This window comes from Struthio camelus, chromosome 26 (assembly GCF_040807025.1).
Source record: "Struthio camelus isolate bStrCam1 chromosome 26, bStrCam1.hap1, whole genome shotgun sequence".
Lineage (NCBI taxonomy): Eukaryota > Metazoa > Chordata > Aves > Struthioniformes > Struthionidae > Struthio > Struthio camelus.
The window spans coordinates 7,512,661-7,540,649 of record NC_090967.1 but is presented as its reverse complement, the minus strand read 5'-3'; the positions used below and the strand labels follow the sequence as shown (position 1 = coordinate 7,540,649).

The following is a 27,989-nucleotide window of genomic DNA, read 5'->3' as shown; positions in this document are numbered from 1 at the left end:
CGCTGCAGCGGTGCCGGCGGGTGGGAGACCCGTTCCTGGTGTGCTGGGGAGGAGGGTGCCATGGCGCTGAGCCACGTGCAGGTCCCCCCTCTTGTCTCGGGGTTCAGGCCCCACGATCCTGGCGCTCGTTTCCCCGGGGGGCTCGGCCCGCCCCGGGGGGCTGCAGACCCTTGGGGCCGCTCTGCTCCGGGTGTGCCGAGCCGGTGTGTCCCACCGGAGCCGGGATGCGATCCGGGGAGGTGGCCGGGGTGCTGGTCCCGCAGTGCCCCCCGGCCCCGCCCTGCTCCCCCCCGCCAGCAGCGGCCGCGCCGCCCCGAGGCCGGGTGAGGGGCGGCGGCGGCGGGCGGCAGTGGCGGGCGGCGCCCGGCAGACGGAGCTGTGCGGGCGGCGCGGGGAGGCGGGGAGGCACCGGCGCGGCCCCGACATCCCTGCGCATCCCGCAGCCCCGCCGGGGATGCCGCCGCCCGCCGGGCCCTGAGCGCCGGGACGCCGGCGGCCGCCGGCCCCGCTCCGCCCGCGCCTCGCCCGCGCCGCCGCCGCCTCCCGCACCGCCCCGGAGCCGCCGCCGGCCGCGGAGCCCGGCTGGAAAATGGAGTGAGTACCGGAGCCGGCGGCCGGGGCTCGGGGCCCCCGCGCCGGGCTGGGCCCCCGGTGCTGCCCCAGGGCTGCGGGGCGCCCGGGCGGCAGCGGGGGGCGCAGCGGCGGAGGCCCCGGGGCTGAGTCCCCGCTGGCGGCCGTGCGGGGAGCCGGGGGGAGCCGGCTGCGCGGGCGCTTGTTTTTGTGCTTTGAACCTGTTGTTGCTGCCGGGCGTGGGTGGCTGCGAGCCCCCCCCCCTCCGCCCCCCCGCCGGGAACCTGCCCGCGCCGGGGGCTGCTGCGCGCCGCCGCCCGCCGGGCCGCGCTCGGGGCGCCGGAGCATCGCTGCCCGGGCCCGGCCTCGTCCTTTGTGCGCTGCGGTGGGGCCCTGCTCCGGCGGGTGCGGCAGAGGCACCAGGCGGGGCCGCCGGCGGGAGGCTGCAGCCGAGCACCACCCCGCTGCACGGCGGTTCTGCCCCGCGGGCTGCGACGCCCCGGGGCCGGTAACGCGCTGGGAGGGCGCGGGGCAGGTTTGCCGCTCGATATGCTGCAGCTGGGCTGGCTCTGGTTCACCTAGGCCTTTCCTCCCCTCGCTGCCGCGGGGCGCAGGGCCCCGCCGGCGTCCTCTGGCACCTCCCGGGTTTGGCACCGGGCGCTGGGGGGTCCTCGGGCTCCCCGGGGCGTCCGTCCGTCCGGCAGAGCCCGGGGGCAGCGACCGCCTCCTGCTCGCTGGCGCCTCGCCGTGTGCCAAGTCGCTGGCCGTGCGGTAGCCCGATGCGACGCCGGGAGCTCAACAGGTCCGGGTGCCTGCTCCCGCCTGGGGGGGCCCTGGGGAGCGGCGGGGGGCCGGGCAGGGAAGGGGGGCCGCTCCCAGGCATCGGCGCTGGGCTCTGGCCCCCGGCGAGCCGAGCGGCACGGGGCTGGGGGCCCGGGCGCGGGCTCCCGGCGCGGTGCAGCAGGCGGCAGCCATGCCATACCGGTGCTCGCCGAGCCAGGTTTTGGGGAGCTCCTTGGTACATCGATCCCTTCTGAAAAGTGCCTCTTTTCAGGAGGAAAAGCTTGGAGATCGTTTGCCAAAAAACACTGAGGCAAATGCCAGAGCCGTGGGTCATGACGTTGGAAGAAAAGGTGTTCAGGGCTGGATTTGGGGTCTCACGCCGGGGCAGGGGGAACAGAGGATGTGGTGCAGGGGGTTCGGTCGGCTCCCAGCTGAGATGACAGCGCGAGGCAGGACAACGGCTCCTGCTCCCCATCTCTGCAGCGGGCTGCAGCGTTTCCCCGGCTCCGCTCCTCTTTCCCGATCTCCTCCGGTGGCCAGGGCTGCAAGCTGGACCCTTGTGAGAGCCAGCGCACCTGGTGCATCGTGGCCGAGAGGCGCTTGCTTGGGCTAAGTGTCGCTCCTCAAAGCTCCCCAGCAGCGATCTGAGCTGGCCGGGCCGCCCGTGCTGGCCAACGTCCCACCGGAGAGCCGGCCCCGGCGCAGGAACGGCCCCGGGAGCAGCCGCCGGAGCGAGCCCTGCCGCGCGGGGCCCCAGGAGGGGCCGTGGGGCTTTTGTTCCGGCCGCGCTTTGCGTTCTGGGAATATTCGGTCGTTCTTTGTTTGGCTGAACACCCCCCAAGTGAAACGTGCCCTGGCGGTGAGGGGTCCGCTCCTTCCGCGCGCGGGAAGCAGCTTGTTCCCCAGTGTCGGGTTTGCAAGCGTGTGGGTGAGCCGAAAAGCAAAACCAGAGCGCACATGGCTCCTGTTTGAGCAGGTTCGGAGCACACCCGTCCATTCTCCCTGTGGGTTTTGGCTCTTCTGGAGATGGATCTTGAGATTTTGGGTGGGAATAAATGTGCAAAAGGTGATGGGCATTTATAACGCCAAAACGCGCATGGAGAAACCGGGAACTCTAGCGCTCCTGCCCTGGTTTGAGCAAGGGTCAGTCTTGCTCCAGAAAATGCCAGTCTGAGCTAATGTGCTCAGGGGAGCCGCTTTCCCAGGCTTGGGCTGGCTCTTGCTTGTCCTTGGCCTTGGCAGCAGCTGGAGGAGGGTCCTGGCTGCCATGAGCTGCTGGTGCCAAGGGAAAGGTTTGGCTAAAAGCTTCCAGCTCTTATAAAAGCTGGTCCTTTCACGGCTGCTTTCCTCTCCTCTCCTCCCACTGTGATGGATGCTGTTGAGTAGCTGGAGATGTTGCATCTCCACTTCCGAGCGCTCTGATATTTTGTCTTGGTGTCTTGCTGTTCCTCCCCTCCGGGTTTCTGATCTCCACGGGAGCCAGGTGCTCCCTTGGTCGTGCCCTTCTGATGGTTCCCGTCTCTGATGTGATAGTCTCATCGTGGGGAAGGAGGGAGATTTCTGCCTTTCGGGTAATCTGGGGGCACCGTCCTCGGGAAGGCACTCGGGGCCCCCCTCTACGTGCCTCCAGCTGACCCGGTGCCCGGGGTCCGAGGAGCCGCGGGTGGGATCTGCCCCTCTCCCACGTGCGAAGCCGAGGGCTGGGCGAGGGCAGCCGCTGCGTCTCCGGCCGTCGCTGCTCCCACACGTCCCGGAGGAAGCCATAAAGCTCTGCCGCGGACAGCGGCACAACAGCGGCCCCCGTGAGGGAGCCCGCGCGGGGCTCGCGGGGCCGACGCGTCCCGGGGCTCAGAGTTCAGCCCGCCGCCGCGGGACGAGCAGCCTCTCCGGGCCGGACCGGCGCATCGCGCACGTCTCAAGTGCACGGGGCTGGGCAGGAACTGGAGCCGGAGCAGGTTTCCTGGAGAAACTGCTGCTGCTGGCGTTCCTGGTTCCTGGCCCAAAACAGCCGCCGTCGCCCAGGGCCGGCCGGGTCCGCGCGGTGCCGGGGTCGCGGCGTGCTCGTCCGGACGGCTCGGGCGGGCGCCGTCGGCCAGCAGCGAGGGGGCTGCAGCGGGGCAGCGCTGTGGGGTGGGGGCTGCTCCTGCGAGGTGGGACGGGGCCGTCGGCGGGGCTCTGCCACGGAAACCTTTCCTGCCCCGCGCCGCCGGGAGCCCGGGAGGAGCAGCGCCGGGGAAGGACGTGCGCCGGGCAGGGTCTGCTGCAGGCGGAGAGCGCGGGGCTGCAGGCTGGGGCCGTGACAGGGAGCCTCATTTTCTGGGCCTGGTTTAGTTAATGCTCGCGCGGGCCTGGGAGGCGAGCGACTCCCTCGGGCCCCAGACCGACGGCAGCCTCCGGGGAGCGGGACGTGTCCTCCGGCAGCCTCCCAGCGGCTGTCGCGGAGAGGAGCCCCAGCTGGTTCTGCTCCAGCCAGGTGTTTCCTGCTGGAGAGGAGCTGGACGTGGGCCGGGCCGCGTCTCCTGGCTGGGGCTCCGGGGACAGACCTCCCTGCAGGTCATCAGTGTCTGTAGGTGCCCGGGCCTCAGCTGGGGTAACCGAAAGGCTGTGCAAGATGCGCGTTGCCGCCAGCTCTTCAGAGCCTTTGTCCTCGTGTTTGGTGCGGGAAGGCGGCTTTTCCTCGCGTGAGCGAGAGCCCAGGCCCGGAGACGAAGCGACGCAGCCGGGGTTGTTGCGCCCGCGGCGAGGAGCCGAGCCCCGTGTGCCCGGGCCGGCGCTGGCGCTGCCGGGCCGCCCCGGTGCCAGCCGGTCGGGTTTCCCAGGCATGGGGAGAGGCAGGCTCGGCTCATTCATAAATCGTGTGGGTGTTTCCTAGTGGAGCCCTGCTCCTCTAACTGGAAGGGAGCTGGAAACCCAAGTGTTTGGAGGGCACTTGAACCATTGTTTGAAAGATCTGTAATTTTCCAATCAAACTCCCTCCCTAAGCCTCCGTTCATCAAATATTCATAGGATCCATTTTCTCCTGGCACTCCCAGCCCACGTCTCAGCCCGGAGAATCAATCAGGCAGCTCCGCTCTGCTCTAATGCGTCCTGCGCTTTCAGGCGCCTGGGGCTGCCGTCTCCTCCTGCCGCTGGCCCCCGGGTCCCCCCGGTGCCCCCCGCTCCGCGGCGGGGGGCCGCGGTCGGCGGAGCGGGGCGGAGGAGCGAGGGCCGGGGCCATGCAGCCGGCGCGGCGCGGGAACGTCCCGGAGAGCCGGAGCGAGGGCGCCGTGCCGCTCGCCGGGGCCGGCCCTCGCGTCGCCGGCGGCCCCGCGCGGCGTGGCGCAGCCAGCTCGGCCCGGGCGCTGGGGTTACGCGTGGGGCTGTGCTGCCCCGATCCCGCCGCCTTTGCTGGCGATGACGGCCAGCCCCCCCGGTCTGCCGCGGGCACCGGTGCGCGATAGCGGCCCTGCTGTTGATGGCTTTGTGGCAGAGGCTTTCCAGGCTGCGCCGCAGCCGCGCCGCGCGCCTGGCCTGGCCGGCCGAGGGCTCGCGCTCTCGGCGCGGGAGCGGCGGCGCAAATCAGTGCGGCTCCCGCGATTTCTGCCTGCGCTGCCACCGGTTGCACCCGCTCCGGGCCCTGCGCCCCACGGAGGCCGGCCGCCCTCGGCGGGGGGTCGGGGTGCCCTGGGGGAGACGGGAGCTCGGCACGGGAGGGCTCTCTCCCGGCCTTCTCCTCTGGCTCGGATGCGGTGGAAAGGGAGCGGAGGTCAGGAGAGCGGAGCAGCAGCTTGAAACGGCTCTTCGCACATTTGGATGAGCTAATGGGAAAAAACAGAGGAAGGCAAATAAACATTATTGTTTCATGTCAGGCGGGGAGGAGACAAAAGGTCACGGGCTTCCCTTGTGATGGTAGGAAACGGCGGCATCAGCAGGGCTGGGAAGAGCTGGAGCGGCCGGGGGAGCGGCGGGCGCGCTCAGCCACGCGTGCGTGCTGGCGCGGGCGCACGGGGCTCGTCCGCCGCTCCCCCGGCGTGGCGGGGGCTCCTGGGGCCGCCGGCGCCCGCGGTCCCGTGCCGCGGCCCCCGGCTCTCCCACCGCGCGGCGCCTCCGGAAGCGGCTCGGGGGGCTGCCCCGGCCCCCCGTGCCGGGCGCAGAGCGGGCGCCAAGGCACGAGCCTGTGGGCGAGAGCTGAGACGGGGTGACGGCAGGAGGGGCGAAGGGAGGGGGTCGCTCCTGCTTTGCTGCTCTGCCCTCGGAAGGGGGCCCTGGGGCCCTGCCGCGGCGCCCAGGGTTGCGCGGGCGCCGCAGAGGCCCCCGGCGCGTTGCCGGGCTCCGGCTGCGCATCAGCCGGTCCCCGGTGCCTGCTCGGCTGCGTTGCCATGGCGCCGTTGCCAGGGCGCCGTTGCCAGGGCGCCCGCCTCCCGGCTCCCACCGCTCCCATCACCCACCGTCGGAGCGAGAGGAGCCCCCGGGCCCCCTCCAGAGAGCGGGGCTGGCGGGGGCCAGCGTGGCCCTGGCCCCCCCTTCCCCCCCCCCCACTGCGGGGCCAGGCCACGCCAGCCGCTGCGCCGGCGCCATCCCTGTCCCCAGGGGGGCTGGCAGCGCTCTGGCCTCTTGGGTTTCCCACCCAGCTGGGAGGGCTGGGAGGAAGAGGAGGGTGCGACAGCCCCGGCCCCACTCCCAGCCCCTCGTTTCCATGACCCCCCGCCATGGGGCTGCCGGGCGCCCTCCCAGCCTGCGGCAGTCCTGCCTCCCCGGGGAAGGCGGAGCAGCTTTGAGGCTGCTCTGATTTACGCCTCGCCCAGGGCAGGAGCATCCCCAGGCTCCGCTTTGCTCCCCGCGCTGAGCATCCAGCCCTCCCCGGGATGAGGCAGCGGCCGAGGCTGCTCCTGCCCCGCCGACCGGAGCGGGAGACGGGGGACGTCACGGACATGGTCTGGCGACGGCGCTCGGCTGGGCGGGGAAACAAAACGGGCTCTGCCGTGCCAGCGATGGAGCCCTCGACCCCTCCTCCACCTCGGTGGTCCGGCTGCCCCGTCTCCTCCTCCCGCTCGGGGTGCCGCAGGCGCCGGGCGGACCCGCCGGGGCCCCGCGGGGGTCGGGAGCGCGCAGGGCCGCCGGGGAACGGGCGGCGGCGGCGAGGGCATCCGGCCGGGGCTGCGGCTCTCCCCGGGCCAGGAAGATTCCTGGCTGCCGACCCGGGAATGCAGAGCCTGTAGCGAATAATGGAAAATAAAGAGGATGGAGGAGGGAGGAAAGGCAGGAACAGAACGTTTCAGGAACGCTGCAAGAATCTGGATCCGTCGGACGGGGCAAGGTCCGGGAGAGAAACGGGCCCCGGTCCAAAGCCCTCGGAGGCCGGGAATGCCGGAGCCGGCCGCGCGGGACCCGGGGCAGGACAGGCTGGGCGAAGGGCGGCCCCGGGCCGGGGGCCGGCCGGGCTGCTCCTGCCCTTCTGCTTCTGCCCCTAGTCCGTCGTGGCGCGGGGCCGCGTGCCAGGCTCCCGGCGGGAGCGCGACGAGCAGGGGCCTCGCAGCCCCTCCGACTCCGTTCGGTTTTTTAAGTCTTTGCTTTTGGGGCCGGGGTGCAGCGTTGGGCCGGCAGGCGGGTTGCCAGCGTGACAAGCAGGCGGCTGCTGGCAGCGGGTGCGCGCACGCGTGCGGGTGCAAAGCAGTCACAGCATCGCCTCGAACGGCACAAAAATAACTCCTCCAAAGGCGGCACCTTCCCATTTTGCTTTTTTGCCTTTTTTTTTTTTTTTTTTTTTTGGCCCTGATTTCACACGCCACCGGGATGCCGGGTGCGGGGTGAGGGGAGGATGAGGGCGAGAGCTGGCCGAGCGCGGTGGCTTCGCAGGGGCGCTCGGGGCGCTGGGTCCCGCCGCGGCCGCCCGCCCGCCCCGTGTGTCGCACCGTCCGGGGGGGATCCTCCACGGCAGCGGGCAAGTAAATCTCTCCTGCCAGTGGCAGGCCCAGGTGGCTCCTGCCTGCTGCCAGGGTGCTTCGTCCCCGGCCCGACACGGGGGTGATGGGCATGGGGCATTGTGCGGCGCCCCGTGAGCCTCTGCCGGCCTGGCACTGGTGCTCGCAGCCGGGGCGGGAGCTCTCGGGGGCCGTGAAAGTGGATGTGTGCTGAACCGCTAGCCGGAACTAAGCTGGCCGGCACCTCGGAGGAGCGGCAGGACGGGCCCGGCCGCCGCAGCGGCGCTGCCCCCAGCCCTGCGGCCGGCGCTGGTCCCTCCGCGCCGTGCTGCTCCGGGCTCCGCTCCCATGCAGCAGCCCTGGTGCTGTGGTTCCCCGCTCCGGGAAGCAAACGGCAGCGATCCAGCCCCTTGCGATACCTCCCTGCCTCCCGCCCTAAATACTGTCACGGCGAAGCACTTCGTTAGCATGGTCTGGCCAGCAGCCAGCCAGGGGAGGGGGCTGTGTGTGTGTGCACACGTGTGTGTGTGTGTGTGTGTGCGTGCACGCGTGTGTGCGTGCATGCGTCTGGGTGCGTGCATGCATGTGTGTGCATGTGCGTGTGTGTGTATGCACCTGTATGTGTGTGTATGTGCACACGTGCATGTGTGTGTGCATGGGTGTGTTTGCGCGTGCCCCCAGCCCGGAGAGGTCACCGCCCGGGGAAGGTGTCAGCAGCCAAGAAGCGGGCTGGACTGGAAGGTGCGCACCAAGGTTTGCAGTGGGGTGGCCGGGGCTTCCACCTGCGCGGCTGCGGGGGCCGGGCCGGGGCGGGCGCCCTCGGCTGCGGGGCAGCGACGGGAACGGCGAGAAGCCGCTGGTGGAAGAGAGAAGTTGGGGGCGTCGCTGGCGGCGGGGTCCGGCTGCCTCACCCCGCTCTGTGCTCTCTTGCAGGGCGGCCGAGGCCAGCGCCCTGCAGCAGGAGCGGCTGCAGGCCATCGCGGTAAGTCCCCTCCGCGCCGGGGCGCTCGGGGCCGCTCGGCCCCGCGCGGGGAGGTTTGCCGGTGGCTGCCCTGCGCCGAGCCCCGGCCGGGCCAGCGAGGATGCTCTTCCCGGCTGTGCCGGCGCCGGTGCTGGACCCGCTCGCCGTTGGGCTGACCGCTGCTGTGCTAAGGGCAGATTGGTCTGTGCCGGAGGGGAAAAACGGGCAACGCTTTCCGGGACGCAGCCAGCCGGCCTCTGCTGGAGTGACCCGGGCAGACGCCGGGGCGTGCGGCGAGCGGGGTGGGGAGGCGCCGCTGGGGGCCGGTTTGCGCCGTGCCGGCGGCCTCGCTCAGGGCAGGGGCGCCCGGGCCCCCTCCGTGCCTCGGTTTCCCCCAGCCAGGGCAGGGACGTTACGCTGGGCCGCTGGGCTGCCGGTCGCACTCCCAGCTGGAAGGCAGACTAGGAAACAACGGACGTGCTGGGACCGCGGGGCTGCCGCTTCTCGACTTGGCTGTGCTGCGGCCCGCGGGAGCCTGCGGCTGGCCAGCGGCTCTCCCCGCTGCGGCTCGCCTGCGGCGGGATGCTCGGCCTGCCCACGCCCATGCCGGCTCTGCCGCTGTCTCGTCCCACCAGGAGAAGCGGAAACGCCAGGCGGAGATCGAGAACAAGCGGCGGCAGCTCGAGGATGACAGGCGGCAGCTGCAGCATCTCAAGGTAAAGGCGGCCGGGGCCACACTGGGGCTGCACCGGGGATGCACTGGGGATGCGCCAGGGATGCACCGGGGCTGCGCCAGGGATGCACCGGGGCTGCGCCAGGGATGCACCAGGGCTGCACCAGGGATGCACCGGGGCTGCACTGGGATGCACCAGGGATGCACTGGGGCTGCACCGGGATGCACCAGGGCGGTGTTGGGGCTGCACCAGGGCTGCACTGGGATGCACCAGGGCGGTGCTGGGGCTGCACCAGGGCTGTGCCGAGGCCGCGCTGGCATGGGCACCCGGCGCTGACCCCTCTGCTCCCAGTCCAAGGCTCTGCGGGAGCGATGGCTGCTGGAGGGGGCCCCGGCCTCCGCCTCCGAGGAGGACGAGGCCATGAAGAAGCAGATGCAGGAGGATGAGGTGAAGACCAAGGAGCTGGAGGAAACCATCCAGAGGTAACGGGGGCAGTGTGGGGGGCGGCGCGGGGGGGTCCCGGTGCTCTCCCGCTTTACTAGCCGGAAGGCTGGCCGCAGCTCCCGTCGGTCTGCGTGTGCACGGGGCACGTCGTGCCGCGGCCGCCGGGCCCCAACTGCAGCCTGCTCGGAGAAAGACGTCCTCCCACCTGCCAGCCGCTCGTTTTCGGAGTTGGGGGCCCGGCCGGTTTTGGGAGGCGGCAGTGGATAGAGGGAGATCAGCTCCCCCGGGGTCGGGTGCAGACATCCCCGTGGACGTCCATCCTCGTCCCCGCGGCCCAGCTGTGCGGCAGGGAAGGGGCAGGAGGGGGAAAAAGCCCCTTCTGCCTCCTGCCGGCCCCCTGCCCGTGCCGGGGCGAGGGGAGAGGCTGCGGTGGAGTGGGGCAGGCGCGGAGGGGCCTGCCGGCAGCCGGAGAGAGACAGGGCACGGTGCCAAGCGGCGGGCACCAGCGCTCCGGGTGGCATGGGCGTAGAGCTGCACGGCTGCGTGCCGGGGGCTGGCGGGGGCTGCGCGGGGCCCCGGCGGCGGGGGACGCCGGCACGCTTCGGTTATCGCGCCGGGGGGCGAAGCTGGTGGGAGCGGGGTTGCTCCGTGCGGCTGGGAGGGCGCTGGGCAGCCTGCAGCAAGCTCCGCGCCGGCCCTGCCGCGGCCTCACGGCCCCGATCCCCCCGCCAGGCTGGAGAAGGAGCTGGAGACGCTGGAGAACGGCAGCTCGGCGCCTTCCACCAAGGAGAACCTGGCGGAGGCGGCGGCGGCGAAGGAGGAGAAGGCAGAGGCCGTCCCCAACGCTGAGAAGGTGCGAGCAGCGGCACGGCGCGCCGGGCAGGGGCTGAGCCCGCGGCCGGACCGTCCCTGCCCTGTCCTGCCCCGGGACGCGCAGCCCGGCGGCACCGAGGTTGCGGCACGGCGGCAGGGTGCTGGGTGCTCGGTGGCTCCCGCGCGGCTCCTAACCTCCCTCTTCTGTTTTGCAGAGTCCCCTGGGCACCGTCAAGGGTAGGTGATGCCTGGCGTCGCCGCGCTGGGGCAGGGCGCCCGGCACCCGTCCCATCCCGAGCCGGGGTGCAGCCGGGGCCCTGGCCGCCTGCGCCAGCCCGGCGTCTCTCTGCCGTGGGAGCTCGCCGGGGAGCCGTGCCCCGCGCCGACGGGCCTCTCCTCTCCGTCCCCAGCCGAGAAGAAGGTCTCCAGCAGCCCCGTGAAGGCGGCGGAAGGCGCTGACATGATGAAGGCAGGTAGGTGCCCGCTGCCCTGGGGCAGGAGCCGGGCTCCGGCCGGGGCCGCTGCCTCCGCCGTCCCGCGGCGCCGTGCGGCTCTGCCTCCGCGCACGTCCTGCCGCCGGCCCTGCCCCGAGCGCGCCGCGCGGGTCAACGCGTTTCCGGGCCCAGGGCGCAAACTGCTGCTCGTTCACCATCAAAGGCTTCGTTTCCGCCTCCGCCTCCAGCCCCTGGTCTGCTCTTCGCGTCCCCTCCATCCCTCTCTGCTCCCGTTTGGTGTTTCCGCTCCGGTTTCATTCTTTGCCCCCTGCTCGGCGCGAGGGAGAAGCGCGCTCGCTCCCGGCACGGCGGAGCGTGGGTGCTCGCAGGGGCGCTGGGAGCGCGGGGCCGCGTCCGGACAGAGCCTGGCTCGGGGTCCGCGGAGCCGCAGGCCGAGTGTCGCCGGCAGAGCGGGCTGGGAGCCGGCGGAGAGGCGCTGAGGGTCGCCGGACCCAAGGAGGGGGAGGCGCCCGGCCGCCTGAGCATCCTTCGGTGGCAGACTGCATCCCGCCGGCCGCCTCCGCCGCCGTGAGCCTGGCTCCGAGCCCAGGGCCCTGCGGCTGGCACCGCTCGCCGGCCGGACAGACGGACGTGGCAGGCGCCTGCCGAGGCGTATGGCGGGGCCTGGCCGGGGCTCAGCCCGCGGGAGCCCCGCAGCGCCGGCAGGCGAGCTGCTGCCTGGCCGTGCCCGGACGGCGCCGGCCCCGCGGGTAGCGGGGTCCCCTCGGAGGGATGCGCTGGGATGTCGCGCCGCCGCCGCCGCCGCTCGCTCCTCGCTGCAGCCTGCTGCCTCGCTACCGCCGCTGAGCACCGCTGCCGCCGCACCGCGCCGCACCGCACCGCACCGCTGCTGGCTGCCGAGCACAGGCTGGGGAGGGGCCGGGGCCGCCGCTAACCCTCGCTGTCCTCTTTGTGTCCCAGCCATGTACTCCGTGGAGATCACGGTGGAGAAGGACAGAGTAACTGGGGAGACCAAGGTCCTATCCAGCACCACCCTTCTCCCCCAGAACCACTGTCTGCAGGGGGTCAAGGTGTACGAGGATGAGCTGAAAGGTACGGCGCCATCCGCGCCCCTTGCAGGCGGCCGGAGCGACGCGCCGCCCGGCCGAGCATCCCGACGGGGCTGGCAAGGACCGGGGCGGCTGCCGGCCGGCGCGAGCGGCGTGGGATCCAGCCCGGCGCGGACGGGTCCCGACGGCCCGCCTAGCGCCGGCTCGCACGTCGCGTCCCTGCGCCGCTGGCGCCCGGAGGATGAGAGGATCCGCCCTGGCCGACGACCCGGGAGCGCGTCCCGCGGATGGGAAAGGGGCGCTGGCATCCGCACGGCGCGACTTGCCACCCTCCGCCCTGGGGAAGGGGCCGGGACCGGCCGGTCGGGGCGACGGCGCCCGGCTCAGCACAGCAGGACCGCCGAGCGTGGCGAGGAGCAGCGCGGGGCGGCCGCCCTCGCGGAGCCCCCTTGTTGTTTATCGGCCGATTGACTGGTTTTCGCGGCTGTTCCACCGATCATCACGCGATGCTGCCGGCCAAGCGGAAAACACGATGCGCTGGCCGCAGCGCTCGCCGGCGCGGGGGGCCCTGGCGCCGGCCCCTCTCCGCCTCCCAGGGCTGCAAGAGCTGCTGAGCCGCCTTCCCTCCGCAGCGCCGGGACCGGCCGGGGCGCTCGGGGCTGGCGGCGGCGGCTCTGCCCCGGCGCGGAGGCTCGCGGCGGCCCGGGCGCGCGCCCGGCTGGCCCGGTGCCCAGGGCCGGGAGCGTCGTCGTCCTTCGGCTCGAGTCTCCGGCGCCGGCGGAGGGGGACGTGGGGGGATGCTGGAGCGGGGGGACGAGGCGCCGGCTCCCGGCGCGGGGCGAGCGGGCTGGGACGGGGCCGGGTGCGGGAGCTGCTCCAGGTCGGATCCTGCAGGTCCCGGGCTGTGCCCAGCCCTTGCGCGAGGCTCCGGCGTGCCGGCTCGGCTCGGCGTGCCGGGTCCCCTCGCCGTGCCGTGCCCGGCGCCGCGGCCGCCCCTCACCTGCTCCGTCTTGTCCCCGCAGTGGTGCACGCGCTGAGCGCCGAGGACGGCGCCCTGGCCGACGGCGCCCAGCCGCTGAGCTCCTCCGAGGTCGACGAGCTCATCCACAAGGCCGACGAGGTGACCCTGAGCGACGTCTCCGAGCGGCAGGCCAAGGGCGAGGAGGGCAAGCGGGGGGCGCCCGGCAGCGCCCCGTCCAGCCGGCAGCCGACGCCGCGGCGGGAGATCACGGGGCTGCAGGCCACGCCGCGGGAGGACTCGTCGGCGCTGCCGCCGGGCCAGGGCACCGAGCAGCCCGTCACCATGATCTTCATGGGCTACCAGAACGTGGAGGACGAGAACGAGACCAAGAAGGTGCTGGGGCTGGAGGGCACCATCAAAGCCGAGCTGGTGGTGATCGAGGACGCCGAGAGCAAGCCGGAGGCGGCGCGCAAGGAGCACACGCCGCCCAACGGCACGGCGCTGGAGCCCGCGGCCGCCCCGCCGCCCCAGGAGGAGGGCCCGCAGCCGGGCGCCCGCGACACGGACCCCACGGAGGCCGAGCAGGACATGGACGTGAAGAAGCAGCGCTGCAAATGCTGCACGGTGATGTGAGGTCCCGCCGGGCCGCCAGCGACCCCGCGCCCAGGCTGCCCTTCCCCGCCAGCCCTCTCCCACCGGCCCTCCCCGCTCGCCCGCTCTGCGGCCCCCCGGACACAGGGTTTCCTTACTGACCAGACACAACTCCCATTTTTTTTTTTGGTTTTTTTTTTTGGTTTTTTTTGTTTTCTTAAGAACTAGGGAAATCCAACACGGTGTTTGTACAGCGTGCGCAACGCAGCATCCCGCCGCGGCACCGCTCGCCCGCCCGCCCGCCGGCGCTGCCTGCTGCCTTCGCGAGACCCCTTGGCCCCGCGTGTCGCCGCCCCGGGAGCCGGGCTCGACCCGCCGCCCCTCGGCAGCGTTTGGGGGGCCGGCGGGACGGAGGCTCCCGTGTCGGCATCGCGCCCGGCCCCTCCGCGGGGGTCTCAGCACCAGCAGCCGCGTCTCGTCCCCGCCGAGGCCGCGGGCAGAGCATCTCCCTGCTCCGCGTCCCCCCCTCGCCCTCTGGCGGCGGGGCCGAGGGCTGGTCCGCGCCGGGCTCCGACCGTCGTCCTCCCTCGGGGACCTCGCGCCCGGGGCGGCAGAGCAGCGAGACGTGGCGCCTCCCCCACCTCCCCGTCCTTCGTGTGAGCAGTGACCCCCCCCCCCCATTGCCACCAGTTGCCACCAGTTACCCCCAGTTAGCACCAAGGCTGTGGCTGGGCTCGCGCACGTGTCTGCCGGGAGCGGGGCGGTCGCTGGGCTGCTGCGGGGACACGTCGCCTCCTGCCACCCCCTCGGGGACCAGGGAGGGTGCGGGAGCATCGCCCCGGCCGGCCGGCCTGGGGGGCCAGCAGATCTCGCACTGCCCACGCCAGCCCGGCCTCGGCCCCGGATCCTGTGGTCCCTCCTCATCCCAGACCAGGGTCCCCAAAGGGACCTGGATCCTGCAATCCCACCTCATCCCAGACCAGGGTCCCCCCACGTCCTGGATCCCATGATCCCACCTCAGTCCAGTCCAGGGTTCTCCCCCAGATCCCATGATCCCTCCTCATCCCAGCCCAAGGCCCCCTGAGTCCCGGATCCTGCAATCCCATCTCAGCCCAGACCAGGGTCCCCCAAGGGACCTGGATCCCATGATCCCACCTCATCCCAGACCAGGGTCCCCCCAAGTCTTGGATCCCATAATCCCCCCTCATCCCAGAGCAGGGTCCTCCCCAGATCCCATAATCCCACCTCATCCCAGAGCAGGGTCCTCCCCAGATCCCATAATTCCTCCTCATCCCAGCCCAAGGCCCCCTGGGTCCCAGATCCTGCAATCCCATCTCAGCCCAGACCAGGGTCCCCCAAGGGACCTGGATCCTGCAATCCCACCTCATCCCGGACCAGGGTCCCTCCACATCCTGGATCCCATGATCCCTCCTCATCCCAGACCAGGGTCCCCCCCCCAGGGCCCTCGATCCCAGGATCCCACCTCATCCCGGACCGGGTCCCCGATCCCTCCCTGCGGCACCCCCGGCCCCCTGGCTGCCGCAGAGCCCAGCCGCTCCGTCGGCGCCGGAGCCGGCCGCGGGCCCGGCCGGAGCAGCACCGGGCTGTCCCAAGCCTGGCTCAGCCCAAGTGCACTTCCCGCGCTCCCGTGCTTTTGGTTTGTGGCGAAGCCGTCCGACGCCCCCGCGCCTCCCCGCCCGCCCCGGTGTTTGTAAGACACCCGAACCGAGCAAATAAACTGTGTGAAGAACCAGCCTGGCGCCTCCGCCTCCGCTTTGGGCCGGGGAAGGGGCCGGGGAGGACCGCGCGCCCGCCGCGGGGTGGGGTGCTGCCCTCGCGCCACCTCCGTCCGCGGTGGACTTTGCCTCGGGCCCCGGTAAAAGAGACGCGGCGCTGCCGCCCGGAAACGCAGGGCAGCGCGGAGCTGCGCCCACGCCGCCGTGCCCGGGGGCAGCGGTGCCGGAGAGCGACCCGGAGAGCGGGGCCGCCGGGGTAAGCGGGATTCCCGGGCTGGCGGCGAAGGCGAGGCACTCCGGCGGCCCCGGGAGAGGCTGCGGGGCGGGTGGGCAGAGCGTCGAGGCCGGCGCGGGCACTGCAGCAGCCCGCTGCGAGCGGCGCCCGGGGCCGGCTGCTGCAGAGCCGCCGGCAGCGCTGGCACCGGCCACGGCGCTGCCTCTGCCCCGAGCTGCCGGGGCTGGCGGGGGCCGCGGGGGCCGAGCGCTGCCACGACGCCGGCAGGGGCACCCGGCCCAGCCCGGCGTGTGCAAACACGGGGCGATGGCGCAGCTGGCGCGGGGGCCAGCCGGGCCGGGAGAGGCCCCGCGGGGTAAACAGGAGCGCGGCAGCTCCCCGAGCGGCTGCGCCCGGCACGTTTGCTTGGGCCGCGCTCTCCTCTCGCGGAGCTGCCAGGACGCCGGCGGCAAGCCCGGCTTTGCCCACCGGCGTCGCAAGCTCTTCCCAGGGGCAGAGGAGCCTGAGTCTGTGCCGCTCCGCGGGGAGAACCGTGGCGCCGAGCTGGGGGGACGGCTGCCCCGAGGCACCGGGTCGGGGAAGAGCCCAGGCACCCCGGCTCTGCTCCGCGGGGCGTCAGCTTCATCGCCACAGCCCTGTCCGTGAAAAGGCTGAGTGTGCCTGGGGGAAGGTGTGTTGGTGCATCGGCGCATCGGCGCACTGGTGTGTCGGTGCATCGGTGCACTGGTCTGTCGGTGCACTGGTGCACTGGTCTGTCGGTGCACTGGTGTGTCGGTGCACCGGTGCACTGGTCTGTCGGTGCACTGGTGCACTGGTGCATCGGTGCACTGGTGTGTCGGTGCATCGGTGCACTGGTGCATCGGTGCACTGGTGTGTCGGTGCATTGGTGCACTGGTGTGTCGGTGCATCGGTGCACTGCTGCGTTGGTGCGCTGGTGTGTTGGTGCGCTGGTGTGTTGGTGCATCGGTGCATTGGCACGTCAGTGCGCGCCCCCAGCTGCGGGCCAAGGGCAGCCCTCCCGCAGCCGGTGCGAGGCCGAGCCGCAGAGCGCCGCGGAGCGCCGCGGAGCGCCGCAGGTGCCCTGGTGGCAGCGAGCCCTGCCGGCGGTGCAGCGGCTCCGGCTGGGCGCGGGAACCGGCCGCAGTGAGGGCGACGCTGGGCGGCACGGGCGGGGGGGCTGGGGAAGTGGGTCATTAACCACGAGGGCAGCGATGAGCCCAGCTGAATTCTTGGAATTCCTCCACGGGTGCAGGACGGAGCTTATCAGGGCCCCGCAGCCCCGGGGCCGTCCCTCCGGCAGCCTCCGCGCCCCACCACCGCCCCGGCCAAACCACTCCCTCGCAGACGCAGCCCGGCCGGGTCCGGCGGCGGCCTCCCCGGGGACGGGGACCCCGCGCCTGTGGCTCCCTTCCACCGTAAGTGCGCTGCGTTGGGGGCAGGAGCAAGGGCTGCGTGTGCCGGGGCGCTCGGGGCGGCCGTCGGCTCCCGGCGCTGCAGAGAGCGATGCCCGCGCGGGGCCCGTCCGCAGCCAGCCGGGTGCCGGCGGCGCGCGCTGGTGCCTGTCTGCGGTGGGCAGGCGCTCGGGGATGCTTTTCAGCGCGCCGGCCTGCTTGCGCACGTTTGCACGGCGGCGGCGCCTCGAGAGCGCGCCCGTGGCGGTTTGCATGGGAGCGTGTGCACGCGCCCCGCTTCGGCCCTCGCCGCCGGCCAAGCCCTGCTTCTGCGCCCGCGCTGCCTGGATGGACGCTGGCGCTGCGCAGGATGGGCTCCTGCAGCAGCGCGGTTTGGAGCAACAGTGACACCCTATGCCCGTTACGGGAATCCCCAGGGTTGGGGGGACCCTGGGAAACACCCTAAAAGCAGCCCAGTGGGGGCTGCGCGGCTGCGGCTCTGGGCCCATCTGCGGCGCCAGGGGGACGATCCCAGCTCCGGCTCCGCGCGCCCGCAGCGCCGGGGCCCGGCGGGAGCCGTCGGGTGCTTTTGGAGGCCGCTTCGCGAGGGCTGTGGCTGCCGCGGCGCTCGGGAGGTGCCCCGTCCCCGGCGCGCGCTGCCGGCTGGGAGCCTCCGACGCAGCCCTGATAACAGCCCTGTTTGTGGCCGTGTCCCCGTGTCCCGTCTGCTGCCACCAGCCAGCACGGCCCAGTTAGGCGATCGCTCCCAGCAAGGACTTCTGACCCCTGCAGAGAAGATGAACTGTGGGCAGGCAGCAAGTTTCATTTTCAGGCTCACCGGGGGCTGTAAAGGAGCAATAATAAATCGCCCATAGGAAAACTTAAGTGGTTACGGGAATCCAGCCGGGCAGGGAGCAGTCGGGGACGGCGGGTCCCAGCAGAGCCCAGCTCAGGCTGAACTGCGCAAGGTCGCTGCACGTGGCAGCGTCCGAGCCGGGCAAGGGGCCGGCGCTGCCCGGGCGGCCCCAGCCGAGCCCCAGGTGCCTCTGACGGCGTCGGGCTGCGCAGCCCAGGTGCTCCGCTCCCCGGGAAAGGCTGAAATAGCCCTTCCCGCCGGCGGAGCCCGTTACCAGCGTCGGTGCGGGGAGAGAGGCATGCCCGGAGCGCGGCCCACCGGCCGGGGGATGCGCTGGGCCGTTTCGGTGGGGGCGAGCTGGGCTGTGGGCGGGCGGGCGGGCGCCTTCCTTCGGGGGGACGTCAGCCTGGGCTGCTCCCGCGAGCGCAGCGCCCGCGGGCGGCCGCGACGCTCTTCTGCGCCTCGCTCCCGGCGTCGGAGCGAGTTTGCAGGCGGCCGCCAGCTGCCGGGGAAGCGCGGCCGAGCGTCGGCCGGGTGCGCGGCGCTGCCTGCCCCCTCCTGCGAGCCTGACCTGTTCTGGCTTGCACCGGCCCAGCCCGAGGAAGTGGCAGCAGGATTGCGGCTACGCCTCAGCAAACACCGGGGAAGGCCAGGCGGCTCGCCCGCGGCACACCCTGCTCTCCGCCGGGGTTACGTGCGTCTCCCCGGCGTGGCAGGGAGGCCGGGAATGGCGTTGGCAGGGCTGCGGAAAGCTGCTGCTCCGCCGGGACCCACCTGCGCTGCCCCTCCCTTCCCTGGCATCCACTTCTGCTGTCGAGCTGCAGCCCCGTTACCAGCAGGCAGCATCGCCAAGGTCAGCGGCAGGCGTTGACTCCTGCTTTGCACGCTACGTGGGTTAAAGTCCTCTGCTTTTTATAAGCCATGAAACCAGTTTTATGATCTCCACCAGTTCGATAACCGCAGCTACTTGGAGCCTCCTTCCCATAACGGCACCAAATTCCAGGAATTCCAGGTAGGAGTAAACTGCGATGACACCAGCTCCTCCAGCCACCAGCCCGTCCTCCCGGTGCCGTGTCTGCGGCCAGCGGTCCCTCCCTATCCCACGTGCGCAGCAAATGCACGGGCTGTGCAAGGACAGCTGTGCTCAGTCAGGCAAAAGCTCCCTGGGGCTCCGGCTGCGACCGGGACGAGGCTCAGGGCGGCTGGAGGGCAGAGGGCAGAGGCCAGGGCTGCGGATGCTGCTGAGCAGGTGGACGCTTGCTTTGGGGCTGAGTTGCCTTAGGAGATGACGTCTCGTGTGCTATTTGACTGCCTCTGTCCAAGAACTGGCGTTTCTGAGTAAATCGAGCATGTTAATTTTAAGACATCTCTATTTTGCCCCAGTGGTTTCTCTTGCTGTGGGAAGCTGACGTGTGTGAGCACAGGTATCTCCTGGAGGTCCCAGAGGTGCTGCTGAGGGCTAGGACAGGAGTGTGGGGCTGGGACTGGGAGCTACCATCCTCTGACTTCTCCTTGTGCATCTCATAACAGCTTTTTTTCCTCTTCCTGTTTGCAGGGCCGGCAAGATCCTGGTTTTGCTCGGGAGGTCTTCAGGTGACTCAGGAGTCTGGGTATAACCTCAAAACTGACCAGCATCCCCGAGTCCAAGAAGAGGTTGACAGAATTGAATACTGACTCTTCCCTGGAGATGGACAGAGTCACTAGACACATCGTCTTCCAGTTCCCTCAGGCAACTCACAAACAGGACTACAACGATGGCTACCAAGCCAGCTTGTCTGCAGAGCAGAGGGCTGATGGTGATGATGATGTGTTTGGTTCCTCTCGATACAGCAGCCAGAAAGTGGAAAATGGCTACGAGTGGAAATTCAGGTCCAAGTCGCCCTCAAATTTCCTAGATGATGGGAAAGATGTCTGGACCCCCTCCCCAGACAGAGACTCCAAGCTGGAGGTGGTAAGGTCGGGAAGCCTGTACGACCTCAGGGCGTACAGAGGAGAGAGGAAGCCATCAAAGCTCTATGAAGAGGATGAGGAGGAACAGCGCAGGGTCCGTCCGCCAAATATCTCACCTGAGAAAGCAAGAGAGCTTGAAGATGAGAGAAGGGAGATCATCCGGAGCCAGGTGATGAGGAAGAGCTCCACCGTGGGTGAGAAGTGGAGCTCCATGGATGAGCTGAGCTCCATAAACACTGGCTCGGGCAGCCAGGGGGAAGGCAGGCACAAAGGCAGCTTCACCACTAGCTTTGCTGTTTGCTTTGACAAGCCTTCCCCAGGGAGAGCAGCAACACCTGTTGACCCTGAAAATATAGACACGGAACAGATCAACTTCTCCGCTGCCCGGCAACAGTTCCTGATGCTGGAAAAGACCAACCCAGACTCTCTTTTCAGCCCCAGGCAGCAAGCAATGTCTCCAAAGCCAGAGTCGATGACAAAAATCTCTGTGCAAGAGTGGCACAGTCCTGAGACTGCCACGAAGGCTGCGAGGGGTTACAGCAGTCTTGGTGCACCCAGCCAGAGCAGAACAGACAAGACTGTTTATCAGGTTTATAACGTGTCCTACAAGGCACCTGCAAAGGAGGACGTTTATGCTCCCAGAAGGACTGATACTGAAAGATCATATCCCACTGGGAAAATATCCAGCTTGACTAAAGTGTCTTCCAGAGAAGACCTGGACTCCGGCTTGGGTGAAATGTATACTGAAGCCAGTGCAGGCTACATCAGCGACGGAAGCACGACCAACGAGATCTTCGACACCCTCGTGGAATCGAGGGCTGGCAGCAGTGGCTCAGACAAAGAGACGAAGGCCAGCAACGAGACACCCATTGAGCGGGAAATCCGCATGGCGATGGAGAGGGAGGAGAACCTCTGGAAAGAGAGGGGGATCCAGAAGCTGACCTCCAGCAGCGAGCTGGTGGCAATCCAGACCAAGCCTTTCCTCTCAGTGTCTGTATCTCCCCTTCCAGCCAGGAAAGGGAAGGACAAAGGCCGCACTTCCTTTTATGTCCAGAGGGAAATAGAGCAGGAAACTAAGCGTGAAGAAGATCTGAAGAAGGAAGGAAGGCTGCTGGGGATGTATGACAGGGGGACACAGCAGGAACTGGACGAGCGCAAGAAGGTATTTCAGCAGGAGGAAACCCCCCTGACCCTGCATCAGACAGCCTCCCCTTGGAAGGCAGATGAGCACAGGAGGAGCTGGATTAACGGGTTTGTGGCAGAGCAGTCCACAAGACACAGCTTCAGCCCCACGGAAGATACCAGGGGTGGGGAAACCCCCCCAAACTACACAGTGAATCTGACACACTCCCAGGCGTACCAGCCGCGCTTCGCAGCAGCCGCTAGCGAGAAGAGCAGGGATGAGCCGTTGATGTATGACCGCGCTTCCGCCAGCGCCAGCAAATGGGCGAGTGAGGATTCCCGGGGAGGAAAGCTTCCTGGCGCCATGCAGAGGTCTGGCTCCACCCTGAGCCCCACAGACATAGGCGTCCTGCGTAAAGAGTACTTCTCCTTGCCCTTTTGGAAGCCCAAGATCTCCTTTGTGGACCACATGGGGACACAAAGCCCGCTAAGGAGGGAGAAGGGGCTGGAGGGGGAGGGCGGCCGGGAGGAGCAGTACACGCTGCGGACATGGAAGCCCCAGACATCAGCACTGATTGAGGAGGAGATCCGGAGCGACTTGCAGAGGGAAGAGGAGCTGCAGGAGCAGCGGAGAAAGAGGCAGCTGATAGAGGGCTACTCCCTGGTCAGCAATGACAGCTTTCCCAAGGAGGGCTCCCACTCCCGGCTTTCCTCGCAGACTTCAGGTAAGGCGGGGAAAGGAATTGCAGGCTTGGGACTGGGCGGGAGTTAACCCCACGGTGCAGAGCCAGCATGGGCAACAGTCCTGCCCTCTAATTCTTTGGGACTCTGAGTCTCTAACAGACCTGTCAGAGGGTAGAAATGGCACCTGGAAGTGCCTACTTCCACTCTCAGGAGACCTTCCCGCACAGAGCGCATGCAGCTAGCATAAAGCCAGAGGAATATGCTTCTCCCAGGTGTGAAAAGTAATTAAGAAACCAGCTCTTAAGCCCAGTGTTTGCAGTCTGCATGAGACAAACCATTGCCTTTCATAGCTGGCAGCCACAGGTGACCTCACCCTATGCTAGGAGTGGGAAGGAGTCCAAACTGGGGCCAGATCTGAGACTTTCTCTCTTCCCCTGGCTGTGCTCCGGGAAGCTGTGGACCTGTTGCAGATGTTCGGTTCACAGCCCTTGCCCCAACCTCTGTGAGGAGTTCTCTGAACCCAAACCATGCAGGTGCTGTTCAGGATGTGGTTCCTCCACACCCCTTTCACATTCCTGGGCCTTCTGTAAGAGCAAGAGTGGTCACAGCAGGGATCAAAGGGAACAGCAAACAGTTACAGGTCGAAAGCACCAAGTCCCCGCCCAGAAGAGCCTCTAAAAGCAGAACAGGCTACAAGGTGCGGAGTAGAAATTCCTCCCTGCAAGAATTTGCTGAGATGCCAACAAGGACCTGTGTTTGTTGGAAGCAAACTGTCCCATGAGAAATAATCCTCTTCAGACACAGATTCTGTGGCCAGCAAGCAAAAGGGCTCGATCTGCAGCTGGCTGGACTTAGCCCAGACTGCCTGTGGGGAGCAGATGTAGAAGAAAGAATCAGGGATGGGCTTAGTGAGAGTGGCACTTGGGACTCCTTTTGATTCCGGGGCTGCTCAGATTTTGATAAGTGTCCATGTCAAATTCTCACATCAAATTCCCACAGAAAACAGTGCTGGAAGGGCCAAGAAGCACTCAGTTCATGCAGTTCCCCTTCCTTGCCTCTGAAAAAATCTCAGGCTGGCACCCAGACACAGGGTTCCTGGCTGTGACCAAGCCTGCTAGACCTCCCAAGGAGGTCCCGTCCTGGGGCAGGACCCTTGCTCTATTCTGTGGGCACCTCCAGCCTCTAAGAGTGGTCCTTGCAAGCCTTCATACCCCAACGGCTTTTTCTCTTGAAGCTGCCTCAGGTGTCTGTGGCAGCTACTCGGTGTCTGGGTCTCCAGTCTTTGCTCCTGCCTCGCACCAGACGGGAATCCTGGGACTGGTATCGTCATTTACTCCGCTAAGAGTGGCTAGTCCCTCTCAGGGCAGCATGGAGAGCCTCACCCTCGAATCGACTTGTTCCAGTCCCTTCGATGAGAGGAGGAGGAGGGTGAAGGAAGATGGAAAGGTGAATGCTCCAGCCCTGCCTGTCATGGGGCAGCATGTGTTCAAGTGGTTCTAGCATGGGAGAAATATGGGGCCATTGAGCTACCCCGGGGCTAAAGGCAGTGGGCTCTTGCGGCATGCCACCCTGCTTTGGTCTGGAAACTCAGCTGCTCAGCTCAGGGGGAAGTGTGGCCGTGGCGGCACCAGATTGGGCTACAGCAGACATCTGCTGGGTCCCAGGCATTAGATGGACCCTTTTTTCCTCCTCTCTTCCTGAGGATGGCACTCTTCCCGTGCCATGCCCCAAGGGGCAGCACCCTTCTGACTAGTGGTGCTAGAGCCTGGGTGGGACTGTGCAGATGAGCAACCGCATCCTCTAGGGGAAGGAAGTGTGTGTCCTGGCCCAAACCTTCCCCCGGGCTCTGGGAAAACTAGCTGTGTACCATGCTTGTGCTGGCTGACCTTGAATTTTCTCTGCCATGCATCCCATGCAACCTGACCCCGCCATGGCCTGTATCTAGCTACCGCTATGTATTTCCTTACTAGGTTGCTGTTATCTGACAATTTTTCCCCCCCTTTTCACAGTACGCAGGCATTGAACCCGTTGACAAAATCAACACAGAGGTAAAGTCCTTTACATACTTGATGGCTCTGTTTGAGCAACACTGACTTCTCACTCCCCCAGGATCTCCCCTGGGACACTTCTCTTGCTCCCAGTTTCTGGGGGCTGACTAGATGGGCAAAGCTCCGCAAGTGGTAGCGGGGCAGGCAGTCCAAGGGATTGCATCAAACTTATTTTCACAGTGCCTTAATTGTCTGGCATCTTGCACTGAGCATGAGCAAAGATGTGAGGGAGCTGCAGCTGCTTGGATCTGCTTCGAGTTAGCTCAGAGGTGCATCAAGGCAGGCAGGATGTATAGTGGTAGCTGTCAAGCGTATTTAACCTAAAGACTGGGGATTTCTGACTGGGAAGGTGGGTTGTGCAAAAATAAACAAAAAAACCTTTTACAAAAATAGATCTTTTTATTTTTTTAAAAAAATGTGCTTTCTGGTTTCTTTAGGTTGTTGAAAGCACCAGAGTGATTCGTCACAAGAGTGCCATGGCCAAATGCTGGGAGGCAGGGCAGTATGTCAAAGATGATGACTGAAGCTCTCATGGCCCAGGGAAGAACAGTGGCCGCTAGACTTTGCTCTGTATTTATCCTGTTTTGGATGCAATTGACACACTCAAAATATCTGATCAGTTCAACTCCTGGTGATCATGAGACTTCTAAATTGCAAATTCCATCTGTTTTTCATCTAATGGATGATCATTCCAATGCATTAAATGTGCTCATTTGTTTTTCCTCCTTCCCTTTGAGGTGAAGTAACACTTTTTTTTTTTGTAAAGGAGGGAAAAAGCAAATCAGTTACTTTTAATCACTTCTGCAAGGAGAGACAGTAAATTAAAAGAAATCATACGGTAATCTAACTGCTCTCTCATTGGAAGCTGCGTCTCTGGCTTACAAAGAAAATGTTTTATTTCTGAGTGGTTTTAGGTTTTTAGGTACCACAGTATCAGGCATCACCTAGGAAGGTACCTAGACTGAAGTATACCTTTGGATCAATATGAGCATCAAATCGGGAAATCAGGTTTTTGATTTAAGTCATATGATCTGTTGAGACGCAGTGATATATAACATATACATATTTTAATGCTGTTTATTTTGCTAATTTATTAAAGAGTCATTATTCTCTCTCATCCTTTCTGGCCTGTTTTGTTTGTCTGAATGTTCAGTTGATTTTGCAGCAGGAGTTTATAATAAATGCACATATTTAAAGAGAATGGGGACAGGGGAAAGAAAAGCATGTCTGATTACGTACGTGACTGTCGTGATAGGAACCATCAGGCTGCCTTTTATTTGAGCACCGAACCAATCTTTGCTGACACAGAAAGGGCTGAAGTATCCCTGGAGTTCTCTTTACATTTCTAATCAGGGAAGAAAAGCTGAGCTCCTGCCCACCCTGAGTAAGCAAAAGGAAACATGGGAAACACTGCAGATTTGCTTGTCCTCCCCTCTGCTCGCATCCCACAGTGCGAGAGCTGTGCGGTGCCAGCTCCCGCAGGCTGTGCAGCGTCCCTGTCGCTAGATGGCTCCCAGAGAGCGGTGCAGGCACAGTGTGAAGGCCTTGGGAACACCCAGATGAGGGTGTTCAGATGGGAAGTTCCCAGGTCTGTACACAAACCTAGCCCTGCGCAGGGCAAAGCTCACTCTGCAGGCAGCCAGAAGCAGATCCAGGGGTCTTCAGCAGTTGTGTTACTGCACATGTAAGTGATGACACAAGGGGAAGGTCAGCAGTAAACGGTATCTCTGAAACTGCTGCCAACCTGCTGCTGGAAGGGAGAGGAGCAGGATCTCCAGAGGATTACAGATGTGACCTCAAAAAGGTCATATAATCCATCTCCCTGCCTCAAAGAACCTAAACAATTCCTTCCTGGCAATAGGTCTCTTGTTAACTCTGTAGCTCTTCGCTGATGAAGAGCAACTCTGCTGAAGAGAACTCTGAACTCTTCACTGCAGCTCCACGTTCTGCTTGGACTAAACTCTGAAATGCTAAGAGAGCGTGTTGCCTTTATCCCAACAATTTATTCTGCTCCTCAGCACAAAAGCAGATCGGAACCTGAACCTGGACTTGAGTTACTCAGGAGCTTTGGAAGACGAATCCTAAGACAGGAGTGAGGCCAACAGGACACGACCTTTCTAACCACTTGCCCGATATCACAGCTCCAGTACCTGCTGCAATGGTGCCTCCGTCCAAGAAAGGCTGAGGCTTCAGTTCTGAAGCGTAGAGGCAGAAGGAAGTGCTTGGGAAAGCTGGCATGCTATCACCTTGCACAGGGCCTGTTTATCCTAATGCTGTCGAGCTCAGCTCCACCAGCTCTGCAAGCAAGAAGAAGCACAGAGGAGAAGTGCTGGCAAACTTGCTCATGGGTACAGCAAAGTGCAAAGTTCCCTTCTGCTGCTTCCCCTTTGGTCTTTATGCTGATAATAGAGAGGGGTTCAGAATCATATGCATAAAAAGAGGAAAAGAAATTGATTTTGCAGAAGCCTTTGAGTGCTCACTTCTCTTCCAAAGTATGCAACAGCTGGTCCCAGTCTGCTTATGGTAAATTCAGTAGGCCCCTCCTGCAACTTAGGGAGGTGGCAAGTCATGTACGGAGCTTGCTCCATCACCAGCCAGTTTCTGCAATGCAGCGGGAGGGGGGGAGTCCTATTTCCCCATCAGCATAAGAGTTGTGCAACATCCAGGTTCCTCCTGCATCTAACCATCAAGCCAAGTGGCTATGTGACAGCACAGTCCCCAAGCTAGGAAGTGGGCTAGGAAGGCAGGAGAGACTCTAATAGATTCCTAGCCATTGATCTAATGCATGACCTTGATCAAATTACTTCTTCTTCATTGCATTTTGGTCTCCAGCTTTAAAAAGAGGGCAATTAATCTTTATTCTTGATAAGTGTAGATGAAAATCATGTGTGTAACTTAGTTTATCCTGAGTGTTTCTCTCTTCCTCTATGGCCCTGCAATAAAGTGCAGAGACAGTTGAAAAGAGAGATAAATTATAGGACTACATCAGGCATATTTGCCATGACCACTCAGGAGCACATGTTTCTAGCAGTCCAAGCTGCCAGAAAAAACAGGAGCTTACTGGCCCAGCTAGCAGGCTTCTGCTCTGCTTCTCTCACTCCGCAGGCCCCAGGAGAGCTGGAGAACATCCCGTCCTCACAGGTAGGCAGCTGGTGAGCCAAGAGCACTCAGTCCCCCTTCCTGCAGGAAGAAATGTTCCTAGAAATCCTTTTCCACCAAATACATGTATACAAATTCATTTCATTAAAAATAAATAAATAAATCATATTTTAAAATTATTTTCATCCTGACTTCAGTCATAAAAAAATTCTGGTCAATTCTTAGATCTCAGGTGGAATCTTTCTGTAGGAAGCTGGCATCTAAAAAGACATCTTCTCACTGATGAACTGCATTTGTGTTAATTGGATATCATTAACATCCAATAGAAAAAGAGCACTGGGACACCCTTTTTCTTTTACCTCCCCCCCCCTTTTTTTTTCCCCCAAAGTAAAAGTGTACTCTAAAGCCTTCTGACTGTGATCTCTGAAAAGCCCCCCTTTTTTTTTTCTTTTCCCCCCAAAAGACTCTGCTCCTGGTAACAGTCTATAATAGGTAATTTCCTAATTATTTTAAATGATTATTACAATAAGCTGCTAAGATACATAATAGGATAGTTACAATTTCTGAAAATAGTATGTCCTTGCTTTTACAAAATGAAGTAGTTCTCTGGTTGATTTTCTTTTCTGTGAGCAGCAATTAAATCCTTGATGAGATCTAATTTAGTATCTCTACACAGGATGCTACTCATTTGTGTGAAGTGCAATTAACTAGAAACTTAGTTTAAAAATATCACAAGATACAAATAAATATGATCTATAGATATCCTGTATACAAAAAGAGGCAAGTGACTTTGTCTTACTAGTGGTATGTAAGTTTAGCAAATACAAGGCTTGCTAGAGGAATGAGACTTGCTTTCCCAGTCCTTTCTCCTTTTCCTCCTCAGGCGCTCTTAATATGGGTCTTTAGCATACAGAACGCTACTGAAATTCTATTTTCTTCTACAGTCGTTTGCCAAAGTTTCTGAGCGCTGTGCATGATGTGAAAGCCCCATGTGTGGGTCAGTCCTTTAATCTCAGGCCTGGGAAGAGAACTAAGTGTTTGGGAAAGGGGGCCTGGGGTAGGTGTGTACTGCTGCATGCTCCTACTGACCAGGAAAGGTCCGAGCGCAGCTTGGAGCACCCGGAGCAAATGGTGCGGCCTGTGAGGCTTGTTTTGCCGGGTGAAGACTGATCTTGTATTTCTGGAAGGTCTGCTCTCCATAGCTTGTAACAGCATGTTAGGGGGAGAGGGGTGTTTGGTTGTTAGGTTTTTGTTTGCTCTATTTTCTTGTAGCAACCCGGAGAACGGAAGAGGTGCCAACCTGACTGTGAAAGGGTTAAGTGACTTCTGCTGACTAATTGTGCCTCCTGATTTTTAAGGCAGCAGCCTTTCAAGATAAGGGAGGCTTTGGGGTGTGGACTAAATAGACCAGCAGGGAGGAAAGAAAAGTCTCATCTGATTATTTTCTTGTTTTGCTCAGGATGAGTAAAGCCAAATGCTGCAGGAAAGGGCTTTGCCCGGGATTTCCGAGTGTGTTTACAAACAGCCTGGCAAAGAGCTGCACCTGTTTTGAGCTTGAGTCTTTCTGTGTAGGTAGGCAGTTGCTTTCTGACTCGAGTGTTAAAGGTCTGTACAGTCCTTCAGCTATGCTCTTGCAGTAATAATGCAGTTTGGCAGCATGAGAACAG

At 64.6% G+C, this 27,989-nt stretch overlaps 2 protein-coding genes across 8 annotated transcripts; both read left to right on the top strand.

Moving 5' to 3' along the window:
• Positions 1 to 498: 498 nt before the first annotated feature.
• On the top strand, positions 499 to 14,955 carry PALM (paralemmin). 3 transcript variants are annotated; one of them, XM_068920274.1, is made up of 9 exons: positions 499 to 594; positions 8,187 to 8,235; positions 8,850 to 8,930; positions 9,240 to 9,370; positions 10,065 to 10,185; positions 10,361 to 10,382; positions 10,556 to 10,618; positions 11,561 to 11,692; positions 12,672 to 14,955. In XM_068920274.1, exons 1-9 carry the CDS (start codon positions 590 to 592, stop codon positions 13,241 to 13,243), a joined length of 1,176 nt encoding a protein of 391 aa, XP_068776375.1. In that variant the 5' UTR covers positions 499 to 589; the 3' UTR covers positions 13,244 to 14,955. The 3 variants fall into 3 exon arrangements, with proteins under 3 accessions (XP_068776375.1, XP_068776373.1, XP_068776374.1); XM_068920272.1 differs by lacking the exon at positions 499 to 594 and adding an exon at positions 5,699 to 8,006; XM_068920273.1 differs by lacking the exon at positions 499 to 594 and adding an exon at positions 5,700 to 7,994.
• A 124-nt stretch (positions 14,956 to 15,079) lies between these two features.
• MISP (mitotic spindle positioning) lies at positions 15,080 to 24,340 on the top strand. Of its 5 annotated transcripts, none has more exons than XM_068920268.1 (5): positions 15,080 to 15,193; positions 18,975 to 21,216; positions 22,410 to 22,621; positions 23,185 to 23,223; positions 23,661 to 24,340. In XM_068920268.1, exons 2-5 carry the CDS (start codon positions 19,107 to 19,109, stop codon positions 23,745 to 23,747), a joined length of 2,448 nt encoding a protein of 815 aa, XP_068776369.1. In that variant the 5' UTR covers positions 15,080 to 15,193; positions 18,975 to 19,106; the 3' UTR covers positions 23,748 to 24,340. The 5 variants fall into 5 exon arrangements, with proteins under 5 accessions (XP_068776369.1, XP_068776371.1, XP_068776372.1 ...); XM_068920270.1 differs by lacking the exon at positions 22,410 to 22,621 and adding an exon at positions 16,425 to 16,587 and having other exon boundaries at positions 15,132 to 15,193; XM_068920267.1 differs by lacking the exon at positions 15,080 to 15,193 and adding an exon at positions 16,425 to 16,587.
• The last annotated feature ends 3,649 nt before the right edge of the window (positions 24,341 to 27,989 follow it).

Coding starts and splice junctions, on each gene's coding strand:
- PALM (XM_068920272.1), top strand. CDS start 7,837: ATGTGTGTGCATGTGCGTGTGTGTGTATGCACCTGTATGTGTGTGTAT. Junction 8,236..8,849: donor AGCGGCTGCAGGCCATCGCG/GTAAGTCCCCTC, acceptor TCGTCCCACCAG/GAGAAGCGGAAACGCCAGGC. Junction 10,383..10,555: donor TCCCCTGGGCACCGTCAAGG/GTAGGTGATGCC, acceptor CTCCGTCCCCAG/CCGAGAAGAAGGTCTCCAGC.
- MISP (XM_068920268.1), top strand. CDS start 19,107: ATGGACAGAGTCACTAGACACATCGTCTTCCAGTTCCCTCAGGCAACT. Junction 21,217..22,409: donor GCTTTCCTCGCAGACTTCAG/GTAAGGCGGGGA, acceptor TTTCTCTTGAAG/CTGCCTCAGGTGTCTGTGGC. Junction 23,224..23,660: donor TTGACAAAATCAACACAGAG/GTAAAGTCCTTT, acceptor TGGTTTCTTTAG/GTTGTTGAAAGCACCAGAGT.